General features: G+C 48.1%; 1 protein-coding gene and 1 non-coding gene across 10 annotated transcripts in view; one reads left to right on the forward strand and one right to left on the reverse strand.

The window, feature by feature from the left end:
• LOC139060753 (collagen alpha chain CG42342-like) overlaps positions 1–23,737 on the forward strand; it is a 462,978-nt gene that overhangs the window by 321,905 nt on the left and 117,336 nt on the right. For all 9 annotated transcript variants that reach the window (XM_070539846.1, XM_070539853.1, XM_070539840.1 and 6 more), the window contains exon 4: positions 9,707–9,742. In XM_070539846.1, coding sequence (XP_070395947.1) covers positions 9,707–9,742 — 36 coding nt within the window. The remainder of the gene's footprint in view (positions 1–9,706; positions 9,743–23,737) is intronic.
• TRNAM-CAU (transfer RNA methionine (anticodon CAU)) lies at positions 23,222–23,294 on the reverse strand. Its single transcript has one exon. It is a non-coding gene; the product is annotated as a tRNA-Met (tRNA).

Here is a 23,737-nt window from a genome sequence, read left to right on the forward strand (position 1 = left end):
ATGGACGCGGAACGTTCCGCAGGCTCGTGCAGCCAGAAGTCTGCAACTGCAAGCTCTTCCATGAGTCAAGGCACCTGGTCAACCACCAGTGAACGCCCCAGAGAGACTCTTACTCCTGTGGCCATGGATGCAGAGCCTATTGCCGGCCCGTCTGGCCAGATCACTACATTGACAAGCTCCTCAAGGAAACGAGGCACCTGGTCCAGCACCAGTGAAGACACAGAGGTCTACTCAATCACAGGTGACGACTCATCCGATGACAGCTTCGTGTCGGTGAGGAGCCGAAGGGCTAAAAGGAGGCTTATCAAGGCGTCGTCACCAGCGAGTACGTCAACCATGCAGGCAGGCAGTGAGCGCTGGCCGCACACCATCCTCTTCATGCCAGTGGATTCTTCCGCCAACCTTCGAGTATTGAACAGGCAAGCTCTCTCTGTTTTTCTTGAGGGAAAGGCGCCAAACGAAATCAAGGAAGTCCGGCTGAACACACGAAAGAATGTTCTAGCTGTCGACACAACCCGTGGAACCACGCTGGAGACGCTACGACAGATCACAGAATTGGGGAACATAAAAGTACGACCGATCATACCTATGGATGGGGCCTGCACTGCAGGCGTGATCTACGACGTTGACTTGGCTATTTCGAACTCGGACCTGCCAATTCTGATCAAACCGGCATACGAAGGAGTGGTCATCACGCACGTATGCCGACTCGGCAACAGCCGTTGTGTGAAGATTGTGTTCAAGGGGGATTCCATCCCTTCACACGTAAAGGTCGGTCACTTCCGACATGTCGTACGGCGGTTTGTCCCAAAGCCGCTTCAATGCCACAAGTGCTTCAAGATCGGGCATGTTAAGGGCGCCTGCGCAAACTCCCCAATGTGCCCCCGGTGCGCGGAGTCACACACTGTAGATGTCTGCCGTGCAACAAACTTTAGGTGTGGCAACTGTAAAGGCACCCATGAAGCGACGTCTAAAGAATGCCCAAGACTCAAAAAAGAGTTCGAAGTTCTGAAGCAAATGGTCAGGGATAACTCAACCCATAGAGAAGCCTCAGAAAAGATCCGGCGTCGACGTCGTCATCGACGAAAACGCTCAAGACAGGGTGGCGTTCGTGCGCCGCTTGTGCCAACGCCATCATCCTCAAATAGAATGCCCGAGAGCACAAGGAGACCTCAGACGGGAAACGCTGCCCCCGTGGAAGAGTGGCCGACGCTTGCAAGCTATCAGTCTTCTAAGGAGCCTCCACGCTTGACGCTCCCATCGAAGCCCGCTTCTGTTGGTGAGGCTTCAACAGTCGACTGCCAAATGATCCCGGTGCTGCGATCTATTGTGAATGTCATCAGGGCCATGCTGACAAGCATTGACACTCCATCTGCTCGAAGTGGGCTACAAGTGCTCGACGCGCTGAGCCCCGTACTAGCAAGCCTTGAGTGAAGCCATGACTGACAATCACCAGTCATTTCGTAAGGAGGTCAGAGAAGCGTCGATCCTTCAGTGGAACGCGAGAGGTCTAAGATCTCGCATCGCCGATTTTCGTCAATTTGTTCTCGCTAACCGATTTCCAATCATTGTCATCTGTGAACCAAGATTATCCCATCCAATAAGACTATCCGGCTACGAGACAACATTCTCATCAAGCGACATCAAAAGCAGCAAGGTCGTCGTGTTTATTCGCCGTGAACTTACTTACGTCGTCCAATCGGTGCAACCTCATGACGACAATCAGTATGTGTGCATGACTGTTAAAAATAGGAATGTCACCTTTGCACTCTTGGGGGTGTATCTGTCTCCATCAAGCCGATTTGACACCAAAAGGCTAGAAGACATCTTAAAAACACAACCTGGTCCATGGATTATCACCGGGGACTTCAATGCACACCATACCATTTGGGGAAGCTCTAAAGTTAACGCGACGGGAAGACGACTAGCTTCCTTAGCTTCCAACAACGGTCTCTACCTGCTGAATGACGCGAGTCCAACATTTCTGCGGGGAATAACGTATAGCAGCTGCCTCGATTTGACTTTCGTCTCCCACCGCCTCGCCACACATGTTAAGTGGTTTTTGGACATTGAAACGCACGGAAGTGACCACATCCCCACTTACCTCAAGATCACGGGAATGTCTAACACGTATACGTCCACCACGATACGAAGAATAGATTGGACTGTCTTTAAATCCCACATTGAGGACGCTTGTCACAAAGGCCTCTCTTGTGGACTTCAACAAGCTATCAAGGAAACGGCACAGACAGCCACGCGCATACTCACGTGTTCTCCAAGGTATTCAGAATTCGACCTGGAATTGGAGCGGCTTCGTGCGATTCGCCGTCGTGCCGAAAGAAGATATCGACGCACTAAGTCAATTCAGGATCTAAGAACAGCCAGGCGAATGCAAAAGAAGATACAACGCCGCATGGACAAACTAGAGGCTCAGCGGTGGTCGAAATTTTGTGCGTCGCTAGATCCCCGCAAACCGCTATCTCAAATATGGAGAACTGTGCGTGGTCTACGTTCTGTTCCGGAACAGCGTTTCCCGTTTAAGGCCCTAGCACTATTCCAGCACCGACAAGACATTGATGTGGCGGAAGACTTCTGTGCTATGGTTGCGGGCCAGCCAACTCGTACAGGTTCGCTTACATTGAACCGTATTCCAGATTCACGAGATTCACGCATGGATCTGCTTTTCACGACGCAAGAGCTTGACGCGGCGCTCGCCCTATGTAATCGGTCGTCGTCGCCTGGTCCGGATGGCATATCTTACCGCATGCTATGTCACCTTGGTGAACGGGCACGAAGAACACTCCTTAATATCTATAACGAGTCGTGGCAGGAGGGCAACGTTCCCCAAGATTGGAAGATCAGCCGCCTGGTGCCGCTTCTTAAGCCTGGCAAGTCTCCCTTAGAGATTACTTCATACCGACCAATTGCGCTGGCAAGTTGCGTTGGGAAGGTAATGGAGCGAATGATCCTCGCCAGACTTGAGTGGTACCTTGAACACTACGAAATCTACCCGGACGCCATGGCTGGTTTTCGACGTCACCGATGTTCTATCGACAACGTTATCGATCTGGTAACCTATGTTCAACACCAAAAGACGTGTAAGAGGTTATCTGTCGCAATGTTCTTAGACATAAAGGGAGCCTACGACAACGTTCTTCATGACGCCATTCTTGAAGCATTGGAATCGGTGGGCCTAGGCGGTCCATTATATCGTTGGACTCGCAGTTATTTACATAGGCGGTCTCTCTTTCTTAACACTGAAGCTGGCCCAACCTCGCAATACTATACGCACCATGGAGTTCCACAAGGCGGTGTCTTGAGTCCTACACTTTTCAACCTTGTACTCATTGGTCTCGTGGAACGACTTCCGAGCACAGTTAAAATATCAATGTATGCCGATGACATCTGCGTCTGGGCATCTGGTGTGACACGGCCGCAAGTACGCGCCAGGCTTCAAAAAGCTGCCACGTCAACATCGGCATACTTAAATGAACAAGGCCTCAAGATCTCGCCAGAAAAATGCGCATTGGTCGCGTTTAGCCGAAAGCCAATGAGATCATACGATGTCTCTATCGACGGTCAAAGCATACCTTATGTCAGGACGCACCGATTCTTAGGCGTAATAATTGATCGTGACCTCTGCTGGAGTCCTCATGTGGCCTACCTAAAGAAGCGCCTGACAGATATCTCTAATGTGTTTAAGTTTCTTGGAGGAAATGTCTGGGGTACTTCAGTAAATGCAATGATGCAGCTGTACAGGACGCTCTTTCTTGGGTACTTGCGATACAGCTTGCCTGTGCTGACCAACACCTGCAGAAGTAATATCCGCACACTCGAAAGCGTCCAGGCCCAGGCACTTAGAGTGTGTCTTGGATTGCCGCGGTGTTCGTCAACGGCTGAAACAATTGCCATTGCACACGATTTCCCAGCCAAGACCCATATAGTCATGGAAGCACTCAGAGCACACGTAAGACACCTTGCTCGAGCCCCTGCCCATCATCTAGCCTCACTGCCAGAGGATCGACCACGTGCTTCCTTTTGCGAAACAGTCCTGCCTTATCGTGCATACCTTCCATCAGGTTATACAGCTCCAGCGAAAGTTCCGTTTCCACCATGGTGCTTGGCTCGAGAAAATGTTCGACTAATGGTACCAGGAATACGAACAAAGGCCCAACTCTCGTCTCCAGCACTCAAGCAGCTTTCACTGCTCTTGCTGTATGAGACTTACAACGAGCATCATCATCTTTATACTGACGCTTCAACCACGGTGAATGGGTCTGCAGGTTCGGTGATCTTTCCTGCAAAACCTTCCACAATTAAGATTCGACTATCTCACCAGACTACATCGACTGCCGCGGAGCTTGCTGCTATTCGTTGTGCACTTCGTGTAATTTCTGAAGAACTACCCAGGAAATGGAGCGTGTTCACTGACTCCAAGGCTGCTCTTCATTGTTTGGTTTCTGCCCTACGCCGAGGACCCCACGAACAACTAGTTATGGAAATCAGACTGCTGCTTCACCACCTCGTCGAGCAAGGACACGACATCACGTTGCAGTGGATTCCAAGCCACTGTGGCATAATGGGCAATGAACTTGCCGACGCAGCAGCACGATCTGCACACGAGGAGGGCTTACAAGACTCCATTCCATTCTCAAGAACAGACGCTGCAACGAAAATTCGTGTGCTTGCAAAAGAAGCCATCAAAACTTTATGGAACACACCCAGCTTAAAGCATACACGTCTACACCGACTGGACCCATCCCTTCGACTTCGACCCCCGCCTGGACTCTCTCGACTCGAAACAGCCGTGCTTTGCCGACTGTGGCTTGGTGTCGCCTATACAAGATCCTTCGCCTTCCGAGTCGGTATGGATGACAGCGCGGCTTGCAGACACTGCGGCGGCGAAGAGACTATCGAACACGTGCTTTGCCACTGTCCTCGATACAGCGCGCACCGGCTGTCACTAGCGACCGCGTTGGCGCGCCTTGACGACAGGCCACTTTCAGAACAGTCAGTTTTGGAAAGCCGACGTGACCTGTCGTCGCAGCAAAAGTCGGTCAAGGCTCTGTTGACTTTTCTACGTGACAGTGGCCTATTAGAAAGACTCTAATGACCCCATTTCGTCCCTTCTCATATATTTTTTTTTCTCATGCTTTCATTTTTGTCACGCTCTTCTTTCCGTCTTTATTTCCCCTTTCCCTTCCCCTAGTGCAGGGTAGCAAACCGGACGTTTTAAGTCTGGTTAACCTCCCTGCCTTCCTTTCATTTGCATCTCTCTCTCTCTTGAAATCAGGAGAAGGCCTGAATCCTGCTTTACACTGCAAGAGTTGTGGTTGCTAGCCATGGTTGAAGGCTGCGGAGGTTGTCGGCCGTGGAAAAACTAAACTGGAACGTGAGCTATTGGTAGTGGTGTTAACAGAATATACTGCATTCGATATGTGCATTAGCGTGGCTTCGTCGGTACTTTAAACATAGAAGCGGGATTCATCGGTAGCCTAAGCAGGCTCATTGACATCTGCTTCGTTTTTTATACCTCCGTGCCGGTTGTGGCGCAGTTGACGGCCTACACATGCTTCCCAATTATCGCGTTTCATGAAGAGATTGTGCACGCGTTATATGTAATTTTTGTCGTCTCGCCTTATTTTTGCGCCTGCTCTTTTTGTTGCTGTTGTCAGAGTGTCTTGGGCGCATGTGTGCACTGTCCTGCTACAGCGAAAATTTGCAAAAGTCATTCACAGTTCCTATTAGCGCTTGTCGCGTCTGTCTCGCCTTCCTTTGATCCCGTCTATTAAGCTTCACTGCAGTCAAAGCGTAGTCCGAAGGATAGAATTAGGCGTCAGCTGACATTGACAGCAAATAACTGCATTAACAAATGCACAGTTATGAGCGGACGGACAACCTAAAATGGCCAGGTTCGGCGTCTACCCTAACGATATCAATTACGTATATGAAAAATAACAAAACTTCTAAGACGCTGCCTTGTGGGAGACTGGAAGCTACTTAAGTTCCCAATAAGAATGACTGCCGATTGGCTGAAACGTGCTTCCAGTTATGCAGCCGCCCATTTTGTTATGTAAACTGGTAGGTTAACTGATTAGAATGTTTCTATTAACTTGCGTATAAAAAAAAAGGTCGAATGTGTGTGGGTGTATTTTTCTTATTTTTTGCTTTTTCATAACCGGGAAAATGACGCCAACTTGATCAGATTTGTCAAGAACCCTCAGAAAGTTACGAATGACCATGGTTATCCTTAGTTCAGACCTTCATCTCATAACATAGGTTCTGTGGGCCGGTGGCACCGTGTTTCTTTCTGCCGTTCGACACATCTACAGCGAAGAGAGATCCATGTACATTAGCACAGTGCAAACACTTTGGCGCTGAAAATGGCACGTCCTTGTACGCTACAAACCGAAAATGAATGATGGCGCCACTAGCATTCGAATGGAAGCGCGATGGTGCAATTTCTATTTAAACAAGAAATCAGTTTGAAAAGAAAGACAGAGAGAAAGAGAAAAAGACAAATAGAAAGAAGAGAATGTCAACGATTGTATTCTTCCGACACTTAGAAAAAGCACCGAGGAACGCCGCGACATTATGAATGGAAGGAAAAAGGAAACTAACCATTAAATTGCTTACATCGCTGTGGCAAAAGAAAAAGGAAAAAAAAACCTGTAATGAAAGGAATTTGGGAGCTAAATTGCGCAACGCGAGCGCTCGAATTCCGTCTCATCAAGTGGATTCGGATGTGCGTAGCCAGTGACGAGCTGCATGACTCTGTACGTGCAGCGTTTGTTCGGCCATGTCGAAAGAACCAACCCGATATTCCACGTGAGATTAACATGTTGCCGCGAATGGTAAGTAACTTCCGTGGTATACACGCTGAAGAAAGAGCGCGCCGAGAAGGGAGAAAACAGTCCGCATGCATGCGTGAGATAGTGGCCGGAGATGAAGGAACGGAGACAACGGCGTCCCCAAGCTTGTCGGCTTAAACGACGTATCTCTGGGAACGACGTATCCGTGCGCCGTAGCTCGCGTGTCTCAGATAGAGAGAACAATGCCATCCCGCGGCTTTGTCGCGTTGTTCCGCCGCTTGGCCGTAGGATACGCGAGAGAGCGCCGACGCACCGAGTGAAACCCGAGTGCGCCGAGGGGCCCAGTTTCCCTGGATGTAAGAAAATCCCGACCCAGAGAAAAGGGAAGCCACGAAGGATCACCGCCGCGGCGGCTGGGTCAGAGCTCGTGGGCAGACAGCAATGAGCGAAGGCGCAGAATAGCCGCCGGCCCAGCATAATTAGGTCTTGCAACCGAATCGGCGTCGGCCAGCGAGACACCGGATCGCGAGGAAGGGAGGGGCGCATCGAGTTTCCCTTGGTTAACTCTGCTGGACCCGACGTCGGCCGCCTCTATCTTCCCGGCACCGCCGCGGCCTTCTTCCTGCTCCGTCCCCTTCGTGCTCCTTCGCTTCTCTCGCTGTTGCGCTTTTAGTTTCTTCCCTTTATTTGCGTAACCGCATTTTTTTTTTTTGCTTCCTTTGCCGTGTCATTCTTCTCCAGCCGTAATCAAAAGGGATCGAAGAAGCTCAATTAAGCGCCTTTCGATCGATTTTTGCTTCTTCTAGAGAAGTGACGTGCTTCGAGATGCTATGTATCCGTGGGACAGGTCCGTGGCCGTCGCGTTCAGCTTCTTGCGAACGAGAGAATCAGTCGGTCGGTGCGTGCGTGTCCGGCGTTCAGTACATCAGACTCTCATTACGGCCTCGTTATTTGCAGCTGCGCGCGTGCGCGTCGCGGCCAAAGCCGAAGCTTCCTCCCGAGCGAGCGGGTGCGGAACAAACGCACGCCACGGAGGCAGTGGAGGAGATGTCTCACGGCGCGATATGTCTGCTAATTTTACGACAGCACGAACGCGAAACTATAGGACGCCGCCTCTCTGCTTCTTGCGTGAATAACTCGACCCCCGCGTATAGAAGGCGCGGGATCGTTCGTCGCAGAGAAGCACAGCGAATGGCGACGTACTGCTCGTTATCTCGAGTTGCGCACGCAAGGACGCGTCTACTTCTGTGTCTGGGGAAAGGGGGGGGGGAAGGGGGGGTACTGTGCTACTGCGGTTGCACGGTTGCGAACCCTCTGAAGTGCTCACTTGGGGAAAAAATGAAGCTTATATCCTGGTCGGGTTTCCGGGCACAAAAACGCGAAAGACTGCTGTGAGACTCATACCCAAATTGCACAGAAGCATTATTTCCGGGTCTTTTGTGTTACGCCGCGCATGCGCTGTTTAAGACAGGCAGAGCCAACGACCATACTTGTTCCGTACTTGGGAACTTTTCCCCTTTACCTAAACTTTGTGCGCTAAATCTTACTACTCTCAGCACCCGTCGCCACATACAGTCCCTTAAGTTATTTGAAACTTTAACAAGTTCACCTTACTGTGCTTCCCTTAGCTCATACAAAAATACGAGGAACTTGCTTCGTCCAGGACGTATCACTATTTTAATATCCGGCCTTATGGATTACGCACTGACGCGTTTTAATAACGTTTTTCCTCACTAACTATTGCATATTAGAACGTGCTACCTGGAGCCATTCGCACTATTGACTTCGACGAATTCCTATAGCTTGCATTTGAACTTTATTGATCAGTTGCTTTTGCGTTTCTTGTATTTTCCTGAACTCCCACACTCCTTCATAGCTCTCTCTCTCTCTCTCTCTCTATATATATATATATATATATATATATATATATATATATATATATATATATATATATATATATATATATATATATATATAGCTGCGGTAAGAAAACAGCCGGATGGACGGACGGACGGACGGACGGACGGACAGACAGACAGACAGACAGACAGACAGACAGACAGACAGACAGACACAGACAGACAGACAGACAGACAGACAGACAGACAGATAGATAGATAGATAGATAGATAGATAGATAGATAGATAGATAGATAGATAGATAGATAGATAGATAGATAGATAGATAGATAGATAGATAGATGGATGGATGGATGGATGGATGGATGGATGGATGGATGGATGGATGGATAGATAGATAGATAGATAGATAGATAGATAGATAGATAGATAGATAGATAGATAGATAGATAGATAGATAGATAGATAGATAGATAGATAGATAGATAGATAGATAGATAGATAGATAGATATCTATAGATAGATTTGTCTCCCGTCATGTCTGTATTGATTATATCGAGCCGCAACCATCATCTAAACGGGCAGTGTTCGAGGCCCGTTTCCAAGGCAGCGCTTTAGAGCCTAGCAGCCTTCTGCCATCTAATTCTCCAGCACTTTTTCATTCCTCCGGCCGGGGGATCGTTTCTGAGCTCGACTCAGAAACAGGCATTTCGTTTTATTGTTTTCATTAGGAAGCATTTCGTTTGGTCGTCCTCGAAACTTAAATAGGACGACTTGTTGCGCGCGGTATAGTATCGACTATTGTCCTTACTGTTGAAACAAACATCAGCTGCAGATTTCTTTAGGTCCAGAAAAATAAAGCACTGAAAGCTACTATTCAGCATTAAAGAAAAACTAAATGTCGTTAAAGAAAAGCAGGTTTCCCCGTCTGTTCTGTGTTGGTGTCTGGCGAAAGCACGTCTGCTATAGTTGACGCTTTTTGCAGCGTGCCTGGCGCTTAAGCTTTTTTTTTCCTCGACCCTCTTTCTACGCAGGGCGCGTCGGGGCCTCCAGGAAAACCCGGATTTCCGGTAAGACGACGGCATCTTGCCTTCCCCCGCCTTAAGTGCCTATTCATAATGCACCAGCGTTGCGCGTGTCCGCGAAGATACACGTAGTAAGATCGCAATGCGTAAGGCTCTTTCAGTGTACGAAATACGAAGATGGGCTTTCTATATGTCTACAAAGCTGGGTCTGTATATATATATATCTATATATATATATACATATATATATATATATATATATATATATATATATATATATATATATATATATATATATATATATATATATATATATATATATATATATATCGCTTCCTCTCTTCAGGGTGCCCGCGTGAGTAAAAATGGGGAGGGGAGAAAATACCAAGTGTAGCTTAATGCGATGCGAGCAAGCGAAAGCTCAGTTCTTTAGAGGAAAACGAACCGACGGCGGGACTTGTCCTGCTTACCGCTTGTTACAGAATTTTACGGGGTGAGGTCAATTTTTGAGAAACCGACAATTGACGATGACGTATTTATGAGAGGCTGGAGGAAATGAAAAGGCCGTTTTTTGATCGATCGAACAGAACACGTCATTAGCAATTATTCGAGGAATTCTTATTTAAAATTGGAACGGAAACGTGAGTGAAACTAGCGAAAGCGGCATTCTACTGGTAAACTTCCGTTTTTTTTTTTCTTTTGGCTGACGGTAAAGACAGTAGTTACTCTAAGAATTAGTTGTCGCCCCACCCCTTTCAACAATCATCTTCTGGCCTCTCTTGTAGGTGTAACTTTTGTTTGTTTGTTTGTTTGTTCCTCAGTTCCTTGTGTCATTTGCCTACCCCGCAGTACAGCAGAAAAGAATCATTGGTGCTTTCAACTTTTGCTATGTGAACAACTTTTAAGGATATACCAAGTTCCCCGCCGTGGTTGATCAGTGGCTATGGTGTTTGGGCTGCTGAGCACGAGGTCGCGGGATCGAATCCCGGCCACGGCGGCCGCATTTTGATAGGAGTGAAACGCGAAAACACCCGTGGGCTTAGATTTAGGTGCACGTTAAAGAACCCCAGGTGGTCGAAATTTCCGGAGTCCTCCACTACGGCGTGCCTCATAATGAGAAAGTGGTTTTGGCACGTAAAACCCCATAATTTAATTTGATTTTTTTTTAACAGACCAAGTGAGCGCGCGGAAAGGCCACGCACACGCGCAAGGGAACGAATATCCTCCTAACACGGGTCTGTTGTTCGCCATACGTATACCTTGAAATTCTGCACATCTGGTACCGTATTCGCAAAGCTTTTCGTTATATAGTAAGTGCTGTTTGCCGTTTAAGCCAATAATATGTCCAGCATCAGGGTTGGATGGAATTTGATCTTACGAAAAAATCTACTAACGTAAGAGAATTTCGTGAATACACGCCCCGGTTCGCTTTGTCCTCTCCACCAACTTTCACGGCTAGAGTTGTATATGGGTCCGCTCCTTGCGTAATCCGTATACGCAAGAACATCATTCGCGGTGTATATCTAAAGCGCTAGAATTCAAAACTACCGCCCCGACGCAAACCAGGGGCGCTATAACGTAACACTATTCCAAACTTTTCCATTCCAATTCTATAATCAGCCCTCCGCGATTGGTCAAAAACGTTTTTCGAGCACCCCCACTTCACCTGTCTGTCACACGACTTCACGACAACCGCAATAGCTCCCCATCTGATATGACGTGTGCACACTGATTATGCATGATTTGACCGTACAATAGGAAAATATTTATTTCTGATTCGACGCTTTTTCGCCATTAGCCCCCAGTTATTTGTCATAAGTTTGTGGGCTGCACCCACATCACCTGCCTGTCACGCAACGTCACAAAACCGCAAAAACTCACCGCGTCAGAGTGACGTGAACGCATTAAAGATGCATTAATATGCAGAACAAAACTGAATTTCCTTCTGAATAGCCGCTGGCTGCCCTGTTCCGAATGGAATAAAATATGGCTGCCGCCGATCGCTCAGGCGCTGGGTACTCGCCGGAGAGCGGTTTATTTGCCAATAATAAAACTTTTTGCGTGGCCGTGTAACGTTTTCCAACACTTTCGGCACGTTTACGACCTCATTCTTCCAACTCTTCCTTGCTGAGGATCCGTTTTAGCGGCATCTTTTACCTTCCGTTGCATGCCGTCGCGATTTTCGACCAGCCATCGCATGGTAAGTAAAGGAAAGCGGACCAATCGCAGACGCCGGCACCACCCTCTTCATCCGGTTATCGACTTTCACTGCAGTGGCTCGGCCCTATCGAATCCCTCTCCACTTGAGCGTGCACCTCGCCTCTTGTCAGCCAATTAGATGATACAAGCTGCTCATTGTAGGCAATGTTATTAGTTTTTCAAGCAAACAAAAGTGACTTCCTGTGAACAAGGAGAGTGTTTGATTGGTTTGTTGAGACAACCCTGCGGGTGACCGCCCAGTGCTTGCGTCACCGGTTACGCAAATTTAACGTCATGAGAATGGAATAAAAACATATTGGAATAGTTTCACGTTATAGCCCCCCTGTGCCACGTATCACTCTGTCCGAGCAGTGGAGGAAATATAACAGCTGCAAGGCACAAAAATGCCAGAGCGGTGCCGGTACTAAGCCAGCCAACTCAATAAAGTGACAATTTGGGCTTGCTATTTTTTAGATTTATTATACGAACAGTAGACGTAGCACGTTGTGCACGAATACTGCAATAAAACGGGTTCACGAGGTTCGAAATAAACTGCTGTGAGTTAGCGCCGAGCGGTTTCCAGTTAGTTCTTTTCTCTTCGTCCGCAAACGTGCTACGTCTAGCGCTCGTAACAGAGCAAATTCATGTCAGCCTTATCACAAAAGTAATCGGCAGAGGTCGAGACCACTGTGCCAGCGTTTGTGTGGGAAATCATTTGTGCACTCTGTGCTTATATCTGCGCTCTATACACCGCGCTGTTTAAAAGAAATGAACGCCGTTTCTCCAAACTGTGCATATAGCCAAACCTACCTAACGCAATAGTTTCTCGCATCATCCTTTCTGCGCAAATATTAAAGCGGCCCTGAACCAGCCCTCGGGATTGGTGAAATAACATAGTCGCAGGCGGCATACTGTACTATGAACATCTCAGCCAAATTTTGCCGTCGTACGCGGCGCGTGGAGCTCGCAAGCGGAACGTGGAGTCACCATTCTCTCAAACGCTCTCTTTTCAACAGAAGCCTGCTCCTCATTCTCTTTTGGACGCTTTATTTCCTAATAAAGCGGATTCCCACACGCGGCTGCTATTAGCAGCTGCGGTCTGCTACGTAGCATAGATACCGCGGCCGTCGCGGGGTGCCGCCACGAGTCCACTAGCTAAGTGCGCTGTGGCACCATGAGGATAACCGCGTTTGGCTTACGTTTAGCGAGTCGTAGGCAGCAAAGGTGGAAGTCGTGGCGTGTACGTTTACATCCAAAATGAAATTTGAACTGCGCGCCACGGGTGACATTTAGCGAGAGAAGTGGTTCGGTGTGATGGTTGTAAACAATATTGAAAAGGGGAAGGGGAAAGGGGGAGGTGGCTGATTGATCGGGTTCAAGTAAGGCCCTGGGCCCTGCTTGGCCTTCTCCGCCCAGTCTACCAGTTCAAGCTGTCCGTCGACGTCCCTGGAACTGAGCCAGGCTGTCCAGTCAGTTTCGCTGCTGACGGGGGCATGAGAAAACGGGAGCGAGGTGCATTCCCACGTTATGTGTGTGAGTGTCCCTGTTTGTGAACAGAGCCTAAATAGGTCTCTTTCCTTGCCCCCTGTGATTTTGCTAGTGGACTTTAGGTGTGCGTAAGTGTTTGTCTGGAGTCGCCCAAACGCGACCGCTTGCGTTTTATCGAGTTGCTTGACAGTTGGTAGGAGCACGCGACGTCTCAAGCGATGCCTATGGGCTATTTCGTGATAAGTCTCGCAGGGTTCCTCGTTTCTCTCCTCCTCGTTCACGCCGTCCGCATCCGCGGACGAGGCTCGGCGCGCGAGATCCCGAGCCGAACTGTGAGCCGACGCGTTGCCGGGCACAGCCGGGTGAGCGGGGGTCCACACGAAGGTTTTCAAGCCGCGTAGGGTGCGCCGGGTGAGGACATGGTAGGTTTGTTTGGAAATTCTACCGCGAACGAAATTGCCGATAGCCTGCTTGCTATTGCTGATGACGGTATTCGTTTCCGCATGCATGGCCATAGCAATCGCGGTTTCCTCCGCTTCCACCACTCGGCCAACCGGGATTGTTGTCTGTTCTGTCAATCCTCCGTTGTGATCCTCTAACACTGCGGTCATGAAGTCGCCGCGGGGGTGTCTCGCTGCGTCTGCGTAGACCACTCCATCTTGCGAGCCGTAGCGTCGCCGAATGGCTTCACTGCGGGCCTGCCGACGGCACTGATGGAACTCGGGTTCCATGTTGCGGGGTAGAGGCGGGGCGTAAATATGCCCCCTGACCTTTCGCGGAATCGTTATGTACTCTGTAACCTCGAGGGTGGTCTCGAGACTGAGCTTCCGGAGGACTGTGCGGCCAGCCGGGGTTAGCGAGAGACGACTGACTTGGGCTGTGTGGTGAGTGTCTAAGAACTCCTTGATCGTGTTGTGCATGCCTAAGGCCTCTAGCCTTGCGGTGGCCGCGTGGTCCGGAAGGCCTAGGGCTGCCTTTTAGGTTCTTCTGATCATTGTGTTTAATTTAGCTAAGCAAAAGGAAAGGCGGAGCGTTGTGGGCACAGCCCACTGCGCCGTAGCCTTCGCAGTGCAAGGCACTGAATAAGGAGAGGGAGCACAGCGGGGGTCGCGTTTGATTGCCAATTACTCCGCTTCTGCTGAACGCATTGAAGCACTTTTTGCGGCAAAGTATTTTAGAAATAGCCTATTTTCATTTCGTATGTATTGCTCGACATCGCTAAAAAGTGGTTCAGGGCCCCTTTAAGGCGAATGCGGCTCATGGAACGAAAATTTGACCATCCAGCGTTATGGCACCAAAATTCAATGGCACCAAAATTTGGGGTCGAGCCATCGACCTTTGGTGGGAGCCCAACGTACTTGGAGGTATGGGTGCACCGGCCATATCTCCAAGTTGGATTCAACTTGACATCGTGAAGGACGAGAGTCGAACCCACTACCTTTGGTGTTAATTAAGGCGAAGTTAATTAAGGCAATGTTAATTAGTATGCGCTTAATTAAGGCACTCGCACCCGCGGCCTCTGGTGGGATAAAACAAGTAATAAACAGTAACAACGCATTAGAATGAAAATGACTCAATTTTTTAACAGTTTCGGTACACTCACAGGTGTTCGGACATGAAGTCGGCCACAAGAAACAACCCAGTAACGTGAGGCTATGGGCTACGCGGGCAATGCAGGACGATTTTGCTGTTACGCTGCAGTGATCTCCGCTAATCACAAAGCAGTTATTTGCGCACTTACTAACAAAATATCGTCGTATATTTAATGAATTCGAAGTCGTTACTACTGCTGGAGTTATTCGGACAGCAAACAAAAAACAATAAAACCTTCGTTGCCTATGTATGATTGAACACCGCGCAAAAGGCGCGTTGAGGAGTTTGACGAGCACCGCGTGAAAAATAAATAAATAGAGAACAGACAAGCGTTGGTATTCAGACCTTGCTTCTTTGTTGCGTTTCTTTCTTTTTTTATATAATTCACGCTTGAACTGGTTTATACTCTTAATTATCGCGTCATCCAATTTTATGTCGATGCGCTTGAGAGCAGGCGTTTCCTTATCTGCAGATCCTCAAGCCCCTTATCTCTGCAGATTTCGAACAGTGCTCAAAATTCGCTTCAGTATTTCTTTCGGCGTTAATGGGATTACCCGGCGAAACAGTCGCCGCGTGATAGCACAGGGATAATAATTATTCGCTTGAACGCAGTCCTGCGCAATTCACTCTCAATGACCGGGCATGGCGGGTGTCGTGGTGAATTTAGTAACCAAGCGTTAGTGTTTTGGTACTTCTTCGTAAGGAATCGCTTGGTAACCTTACTAACACCACCACCACTCTTTATATCGTTGTCTCGTTTGTGAGTGGTACAAAAAATTCAATGCTGTAATTACGGGATAACTCGCCTTGGCTACATTCTATCAGTGTCCAGAAGAAAAAAACATTTCGCGTAGGTAATATGTTGGGATAACCATTCCTGCGTCGTCCCAAACCATGTTATACAGTAGCATATGCGTAATGCAAGCATACGGTTGGACAAACTTCCACTCCAAATTTCATAAAACGATAACAAGTGTAAAAAACCGCGCGGCCTTTTCGTTGCGTGTATCCCGCGTATGCCTCTCTCCAGCACTGTAGTTTCACGTTGGCAGTGAACTAAGCTGCGGTCGAGTCGCGCCGCTTACATTTATCTTCACACGGGTCTCGTAATTGGGTCGTTGCGAAAATGGTCGAGTGATTCCCCTCGAGAAAATCCGCACTCGGCAAGTTCGCCGAATCGGAACATCGACGCGAGGGACCAGAGGGGCCCATTATGCGACGTCGAAGATGAGCGTGTCAGACTCGGTCTTCATTACAGTCCCGCTTCGTTATTGAATATTCTCTTCCTCTGAGGCGCACATAGCGCTCTCCGCGAGGTGGAACACGGGAGGTGGCCGAAGCGAACGTCCGCACTTCCGCTCCTCGGGTTGAAGAAGATTGCCACCGGTTGTCAAAGTTCTTACCGTCTTGGGAACAAAAATGTAATATTTCGTCGTAGAAGCGCCACTGTTATGTACTTGTAGAATGCCTGTGCCTGGACATGCAAAAGCAGGAACAAGTTTTTGTGTAGTTTTGCGTGTGCGTGCGTGCGTGCGTGTGTGTGTGTGTGTGTGTGCGCGTGCGTGTGTGTGTGTGTGCGTGTGTGTGTGTGTGCGTGCGTGTGTGTGTGCGTGTGTGCGTGTGTGTGCGTGCGTGTGTGTGTGCGTGCGTGCGTGCGTGTGTGTGTGTGTGTGTGTGTGTGTGTGTGTTTGTGTGTGTGTGTGTGTGTGTTTGTGTGTGTGTGTGGTTCAGTGCTGCGCGTCAACAGTGGTTTTTGCGTTTTCGGTGTAAAGCACAGGTGTAGAGAGCGAGCTGAAATGAGTGAAGCCCGCTGTCGATAGAGAATAAATTGAAGAAGCGCTAAAATGCACGGGCATGACACAGAACGGCACAAGCACTGGCTAACGACTGATGTACATCAGGAGGAAATAGGGGGCCTGTGCGGTCTGCACCCGTGAATCATAACTTATTCCGTATCTTGAACGAAATCCCGCAACAACACGTCTCGATATCGATACTGGGTAAGAGATGCGGAAACAAGCGCGTACGTTGACTTCGTAATAAGCGAGCAGGCCCTACAGGTTCGCTAATTAATATGGACCCCGCGTGGTCTATCTTTTCCGTCTGAAATCGTAGGCAGTTTTGGAATACATGATATTTAGGAAATGCTGGCGTCCTTACGCGGCGCCAGCCACTCCTTTTCACATACGTAGAACAAGCGTAGACTAAATACGACATAACAAGCCAGCACTTAACAAAAGAGAGGTAACAACAACAAAGTCGGACAGTCAAGTGACGTAACTGCATTGAAGCTCTTCACCACACAAATCACATCAAAACCAAATTTGAACATAAGGGTAATCTCACATAATTGTGGACAGGACAACTCACAACACATTAGAATGGATAGTCAGCTCATATTCAATAAGTACAAATCGCAAAACGTGTCATATAAGACACTTTAGAACGTAAAGTCAGCTGTCATACACTAAATACATAAAACACAATACCGGATCACAGCAGTTCGAGTGGTTAGGGCCACAAACGGGAGTAGGAACTGCAATCAATAATTTCCAGCAATATTACTCTTGAGCATAACTGTGAGTCGGCCTAGTTGTAACAGAGTCATTATTGAAAAACATTTTGTGCGCAAACAGGGACAAAGAAGACGAGCAACACAAGGACGAGCGCTTTCTAACAACTGGCTTTCCTTTTTTCGAAGAACTTCCTGCCTAAATACCCGCATATTTGCGCGATCTTGTCAAACAGAGCACGCCAATAGCGCATATAACTCTTGAGATAAAATGCTGTGGACCAAAGCCACCCGGTCAACATAAAAACATCAAGGCGCACGTAGCAAGTACTTACGATGAAAATACGTTATAGATGTGATGACAACAGCGAATTTTCTTTATCCAGCAATGAAACCGAAGGATGGCTGATGCATTTTTCCTTTTGTTTTTCAATCCAGTGCGCTTCCACAATTTATCTCGCGGTTTGATTCCTATGCCTATACAACATTTCGGTGCTACAAAGACACGGTGAGCAGTCGTGTTCTTGGCAATGCATAGCCAATTGCGTACCAGGGCAACCTTTCAGAGTAGATAAGTGTTCCCTTAGTCTCGTGTTGATGCATATCGAAGTCTGCCCTACGTATACATGACCACATGTCATAGGAATCTGATAAACAACGTTTTTCACGCAATCAACAAATTGGTTCTTACGCGGATGTCTAACGCTACATTCATTTTTTGCATCATCCTTTCTTTCGAACTTGTTTTTAACCTTAGAACACACACTACCTATTTTGTTTTTTGCCGAAAACACCACTTTTACTTCGTAACTCCCAGCCACCTTCTTAAGTCTATGTGAAAGGCCGTGAACATACGGAATCACTGTAACCTTGCAAGCCAAATCCTTCTGCCTTTGATTCCTTGTGCATTGTTCGCGCTCGTCCTTGTGTTGCTCCTCTTCTTTGTCCCTGTTTGTTTGTGCACAAAAGTTTAAATAATATTACTCTTGTTATCTTACGCAGAATCAGAACCACTCCCACACATCAACCTGACATCAGATCCACACATCAGCCTTGCAGACACTATACGTATATAAAGCAGCTGAAGAACACTTTCGGTGGCATAAACCAAAAAAAAAAAATTAACGCAGAAACTCCTATGGGAGTTAAGTATGCGTAAGCATGGTGCCATTTGTTCACCTCCACGCAGCCCGGTCTCACTGCCAGCCTTATATGAAACTTCACCATCCAGCCAGTATAAACGCAGCGCTGCGGCGACACGAACTGCTGCGGACGGCGGCGCAAGCTGAATTGATGAGGCAAGCAAAGTACTGCAGGTGGCGGCGCCATGTGCGCTGATGACGTTCCAATCATTATAAGCCGCTATCGCTTTTTAGTGCCTTATCCATCCGCGTCAAACCATTATGAACCGTAATCAACCGTACTCCGGCGGCGGCTGCGTATGGCGCGGCCACGCGGACCCTATCTTGAAAGCGATCTGCGATGGGGACAGCGTACGCCGAGTGCTGATAGCTTCGTGCGCGCTGTGTTCCCGCCGCCGCGGGCCCTATGTTGAAAGCGATCGTCTTACATGACGGACGGGTTTCTTCGTTGGGTACGCAAGAAATGCTTAGGCATTTAAAATTGCTTACATTGTGTTGTTATTGTTCTTCCTTTGTGACGACGAGTAGCCGACGCCGCCAGAGGCACCAATGTCTCCTTTAGAGAGCTACAGCTTGCGCATTCGCGGAAGCACATGTCGCATTCGCGACATGTGTTTCCATGTCGTGAGGTGGTTTCTTCGCACAGCTCATTTTATTAGTGGCTGAGCCCACCGCATTTTTAAACGCGAGATCAGGGGAAAAAGAGACAGAAAGAAGAACTTCATTATATGCTTCGAATATAACTCGAAGACCCCTCTAAAGGGGTCTTCGAGTTATATTCGAATAAAAGAAAACGCATTATATCTGTGCAATTACTGTGAACGTATGTTAATGATATTTCGAGCTCACTGACTTTTTACAGCGAAGCTGTCTGTGTCTAGGACCACGGGACTTCTTCGTGGCGTAACGTCGACAGAAAACTATCCTCATCTATGGCTCGTACCCCCAAATACAATGGCTCGTACTCCCCTAAGGCAGAGGTTGGAAGCACTCGGCAAAGTGTAGCGAATCGTGCATACATTCTTTAGAATCACGCTTACAACATACAGAACAGCATACGTTTCAATAAAGAACACGCTTAAAGCAAGCATCCGAACTACATAAATGATGATAAGGCGCTCCTGCGCCTACATGCAATACGAAGCACGCAGCGCTTCTAGCATACGTTTCCCGCTAAAAGATTACAGTTGCGCAAGCTGCGGCGGCAACTGCAGCTTGACTGCAGCATACTAATCAGGGAGTGACCTAACTACACTTTCGTACGCAAAAGAAGAAACCGCCTAGCAACTTGTTTGTGCTGTGATAGTGCTATGGTAAGACCACGTATAGTGAGGACTCCTGAAGAGCAGCGTGCATACGAGGCGTGGCGCATTTCGCTTCTCTCTGGTCTACTCTCTGTAGGTGCACGAAGTAGCGGCGCTAGCCAAGTCGCAGGCCGTCGAAACGTCTTAGGCTAATAATTAGCCAAAGTGCTTGTCAATGTCCCCACGTGAATAATTTCAACCTACGTCGTAATGAGTAATCGTTCTAATTCACAGCTTCTCTGTCCAACCACCTTCACAGCGTGAACTGGAGACCACTTTTTGATGGTAGGAAATTTCTGTAGGCAAACTTTACATCAATAATATTTCATCTTATGAATGCTTTGGTCTTCTTTTTCTTTTGTCTTTTTTTCTGCAGGTATCTTTAAGTTTGCGAAAAAGCTTTTGCATTCATGACGCCCAACTGCCGATAGGAGCATGATATAAAACGTTCTTTTTTTAAAAAATTGGCAGGCAATTTAACCTCTAGTTGAAGTCGATGAATGACAATGTCTGCCTGAGTGAGTTGGGGGTGAGAATGGGGCGTAGACACAGCGCACGGCATTCTATCGCGTCACACCTCACTTGAGGTGAGTAGTATAAGCGTCGGATTGCTTAACAAATTTTGTTTACTGCACATCTTCGGGAGCGGCTCACGGAAGAGGCTGGAAACAGACATACAGGATGCGGAAAAGTGGGAAGAACTCGCCAATAAAGACATTGTTAACAGTGTTAACATTAGCTTAATAGAAGGGGGAAAAATCTGGTCGATGAAGCCGGGCACACATAGCGCTGTGTCGATGTCTCAGTCATGCCAAACTTAATGCAGTTTCCGCTTTACCGTATGTGTGTGTGTGCGCGCGCAGAGTGTCCGAGCTAACATAGGCCAAACCATTAAAAAAAGAAAGGCTGCAAAGTACGAGGTCTTGGCCAACGGTTTTCAGTTGCAGTCGTCTCCCGCAAACTGAGGTATATATTCCCTTGTAAATAATTAGACGAACTTAGCCACATTGAGAATTTCTGGTCTAACGTCGTACTTTCTAATGCCCATTCGTCATTCGCATTTAAAAACACCATATTCTATGGTTTCGAGCCCGCTACATCATTTCAGGATATCTTTTTTTCCCGTGTGTCAAAGCTGTGGCGGACCCGCCGTGGTTGCTCAGTGGCTATATGGTGTTAGTCTGCTGAGCGCGAGGTCGCGGGACCGAATGCCGGCCACGGCGGCCGCATTTCGATGGGGGCGAAATGCGAAAACACCCGTGTACTTATATTTAGGTGCACGTTAAAGAACCCCAGGTGGTCGAAGTTTCTGGAGTCCTCCACTACGGCGTCCCCGATAACCAGAAAGTGGTTTCGGCACGTAAAACTCCATAATTCTCTTTTTTTAAAAAAATCTGTAGCGCAATATGCGAAATAAGACTGCAGAGTAGGCGCGAGCCCGCGCGCCTGACATGCGCATCAGCAGCGCTCACCAACATTCTTCTTTTTCCTTTTCTTTTAAGCAATTATTCAATCTACTAAATGGCTGATTTGAAGACCACGTAAAAAGGACAATGTGTCAGGGTAGCTGTTGGCTACTGCTAAGAACAAACGTACTTCTTACCGCGCAGTCCTCAGTGCGGAGCCGGCGGGCACTGCTCTAGCGTAAAGCATGACGCCGTTGCTCGCTCTTGCGGCCGTTTATAGCAGCCAAGAGTTGCCCTGGCGCCTTTTGCCGCATTTACCAGCGTCACCAAGCCAGCCGTTTAGACAAGTCAATTGTTTGAAAGCTTCTTCGAGCGCGCTACTGCGACGCACACGAGCGCAGGCGCACGCTCACTTCGCCTTCGGCAGGCTGGAAAAACGTGACGGGCTGGAAACGGCATGATTCTTTCGAATTCGAAGCACACTTTGTCATTCGAACTTAGGATAACTATTAACTATTATGATAATTAACTTCAGCTAATTGTCTAAATTAATGATTTAAAAAAGTTTACAGTCACTTAAGTCTCCTTAAGTGATTTGAATGCGAAAGCATAATGACTTTTCTAAGCTATCACCTTACAGTATATCCTAATCCACTTTGCTTTAATTAGCAACAAACTTAATTAACCTGAAACCACTTTAATCGACCCTAATCTAGCTTAATCCACTTTAATCCACCTTATTTATATTAATCTGTCGCAATCCACTTTAATCCACCTTAATTCGATTTTGGGAGTGGGCCAGGCCGATATTTTTTGTGTGGCGTCTGTCCGGCACCGTTGCTCTTCACCGTGGGATTTCGCAGTGCGAGCCGCAGCTGGTCCAGCGCCGCGAACGTGACGTCATCACGTGCATTTTGGTACCATCGGATGGTAACGCCGGACGGGCGCCAGACGGACGCCAGATCTCTTTCGCTTTGAAAACTCCGAGGACACCTCAGTACTTCCTATGAGTTGTAAATGCGAAAGCACTAATGTCCATTTCAACGCCACTGAGCGGTCCTTCGATTTATGAACTTCTCGCGGACAAGCGAACCCGTCGAGACGCTTGGCTCGTTTTGATTTGGTGCACTTAGAGCGCAGGGGGAAGCTTCTAAGGGCAAGGAACGCGCGGATAGCACAGGCTTCTGAGAGCGAGGGCGTCGTTCTGTCGGGGCGATGCCCTCCCCCCTCACGCAACACCTCGCGCGTCTACCGGGGCATCAGGTCTGCCCTTTCCCTCGCTCTGCTCCGTTGAGGCACGCTCGTGACGTGGCGTCGCAGCCAAGGCTTTTTCGCTCAGTGAGCCATTTCACGTTTTCGCATCGAAACTGGCAGTTTCGTCCGAAGAGCGAACCATTGACTTCATTAGCAAGGTTCAGCGTTGTTCAGCGTTTAACTCTTCTGACAATGTTCGAAGTATACAAGGGGGCGACATCTTTTCGCGACGCAGCATTTAAGGCGGCTCCTTCTGGATATAAATAACAGCGCCCTGTCAGCTACGACACGTCTGATAACGCTGGTGTGATGAAGAGCGCCGCGAGTGGTTTGCACGCGTCGCACATCGACGGTGCACGAGGTGAGACCGAGGGGAAAGCCTCTCCACACGCTGGCTTTCCTGCGGGAAATTCTGCCTCTGGTGGCGTGTGCGGCGTAATGGTTAGAGTAGCGGGCTTCTGTGCATGCGGGACCCTGATCGAATCCCGCCAGTGGACATTCTCATTTAATTAAACCTTTCATTTACATACACACACACACACACACATACACACACACACACACACATATATATATATATATATATATATATCATAGCGATAATGGAAATGAATGAAAAAACAACTTGCCGCAGGCGGGGAACGATCCCACGTCTTCGCATTATGCGTGCGATGCTCTACCAATTGAGCTACCGCCGGCGCCGTTCTCCCATCCACTTTCCGGGGTATTTATGTGCTACTACTAGAACTAACCCTGGGAGTTTTAGCCAGCGCCACTCGCTCAGAAACCTTGGCAGCGGATGTGGAACATCCTTTCTGCCGCAGGCGTCACGAGCACGTGATCTTTTCATGTCGGAAAAGGGGACGCTTTATATATATATACACACATGCACAGGGTGTCCCGCATAACTTGAGCTAAGAATTTAATAATGGAAGGCGCGCCGGAAGCAAATTCAACCGAACGCATACTATTCGCAATAGCCTATAATAATCAGACATTTTTCCCCGTAGCACAGTAATTAGTTTTAATTACCCAACTTTCTCATTATTTTCTGAAGACCCCGAAGTACGATATGCAGATTTGTAGAGCACCTTCAGAACCCACCGACCGAGTTCTTTCCATTACGATACGTTTCACGTAGT

This window comes from Dermacentor albipictus, chromosome 1 (assembly GCF_038994185.2).
Source record: "Dermacentor albipictus isolate Rhodes 1998 colony chromosome 1, USDA_Dalb.pri_finalv2, whole genome shotgun sequence".
Taxonomy (NCBI): domain Eukaryota; kingdom Metazoa; phylum Arthropoda; class Arachnida; order Ixodida; family Ixodidae; genus Dermacentor; species Dermacentor albipictus.